A 1567-nucleotide genomic window follows, 5' to 3' on the forward strand; every position below is an offset into this window, starting at 1 on the left:
GTGTGTGCATGTGTGTGATCAGGTGTGTGTCGGGAAGTGGTGAGCACTCATGTATGTGTGCACGTGTGATCAGGTGGTGTGATGAGCAGCAGTGAGCTCTCATGTGTGATCAGGTGCGTATGTCAGGCAGTGATGAGCACGTGTGTGTACGTGTGTGATCAGATGATGTGTCGGGCAGTGGTGAGCACGTGTGTGTGTGATCAGGTGCATGTGACGGGCAGCAGTGAGCACTCGTGTGTGCGTGTGATGAGGTGCATGTGACAGGCAGCAGTGAGCACGTGTGTGTATGTGTGTGATCAGGTACATGTGACAGGCAGTGGTGAGCACGTGTGTGTACATGTGTGATCAGATGCGAGTGATGGGCAGCGCTGAGCATGTGTGACGGGCACACATGACCACTGAGCGGGCCAGGCAGCACAGGCTGCAGTGGGTGCGGCCGTGACTCTGCAAGGACACCCGGTCTCCAGGTGGCGCGAGAAGCGACAAACGCCAGACGGGCCCCCACGTCTGCTGCACCCCCGCACCCGCCCCACCGCACGCACCCCACAGCAGGCAGTACCTGCACCGAGTTCTTCCCCAGGGCGACCATCTCAAAGAGGGTCACCTCTGTGGTGAAGGCCACCTTCCTCTTGCGGTGCTTCCGCGGTGGCCGCCCTCGCCGGCGGGTGCCAGGCCCACTGACATCTTGGCCCCCCGAGGGTGCTCCCTGCGCCTAAAACCAAAGGAGGCCATGACGGGGCTGCACCCTGCATGGGAAGCTCTGTGTCCCGGGGAGGGTGAGGAGGGTGCACCGTGTCTCAGGACAGAGCACAGGACGCCGTGTCTGAGGATGGGAATGGGACAGTGTCTCAGGACAGAGGAATGTGCTCAGGACGGGGCGGGGATGCGATGTCATGACATAGAGGACCCAGTGTCTCAGGATGGGGAGGGGATGCAGTGTCAAAAGACACAGGAGGGGACACAGAGTCTGAGAACATAGGAGAGGACCCAGTGTCTCAGGATGGGGAGGGGACATGGTCTCTGATGACATAGGAGGGGACATGGTGTCTCAGGATGGGGAGGGGACATGGTGTCTGATGACATAGGAGGGGACCCAGTGTCTCAGGATGGGGAGGGGACGTGGTATCTGAGAACATAGGAGGGGACCCGGTGTCTCAGGATGGGGAGGGGACACAGTGTCTCAGGATGGGGAGGGAACACAGTGTCTGATGACATAGGAGGGAACATGGTATCTCAGGATGGGGAGGGGATGAGGTGTCTGAGGACATAGGAGGGGACCCAGTGTCTCAGGATGGGGAGGGGACGCAGTGTCTGATGACATAGGAAGGGACCCGGTGTCTCAGGATGGGGAGGGGACAGAGTGTCTGATGACATAGGAGGAGATGCAGTGTCTCAGGATGGGGAGGGGATGCGGTGTCTGATGACATAGGAGGGAACCCGGTATCTCAGGATGGAGAGGGGACGCAGTGTCTGAGGACATAGGAGGGGACCCGGTGTCTGATGACATAGGAGGGGATGCAGTGTCTCAGGATGGGGAGGGGACACGGTGTCTGATGACATAGGAGGG

At 59.7% G+C, this 1567-nt stretch overlaps 1 protein-coding gene across 1 annotated transcript in view; it reads right to left on the reverse strand.

The window, feature by feature from the left end:
- LOC110580531 (cohesin subunit SA-1-like) overlaps positions 1-1567 on the reverse strand; it is a 20231-nt gene that overhangs the window by 6835 nt on the left and 11829 nt on the right. Inside the window, exon 3 of the mRNA XM_021690237.2 lies at positions 560-712. Coding sequence (XP_021545912.2) covers positions 560-712 — 153 coding nt within the window. The remainder of the gene's footprint in view (positions 1-559; positions 713-1567) is intronic.

This window comes from Neomonachus schauinslandi, chromosome X (genome assembly GCF_002201575.2).
Source record: "Neomonachus schauinslandi chromosome X, ASM220157v2, whole genome shotgun sequence".
In the NCBI taxonomy this organism is placed as follows: domain Eukaryota; kingdom Metazoa; phylum Chordata; class Mammalia; order Carnivora; family Phocidae; genus Neomonachus; species Neomonachus schauinslandi.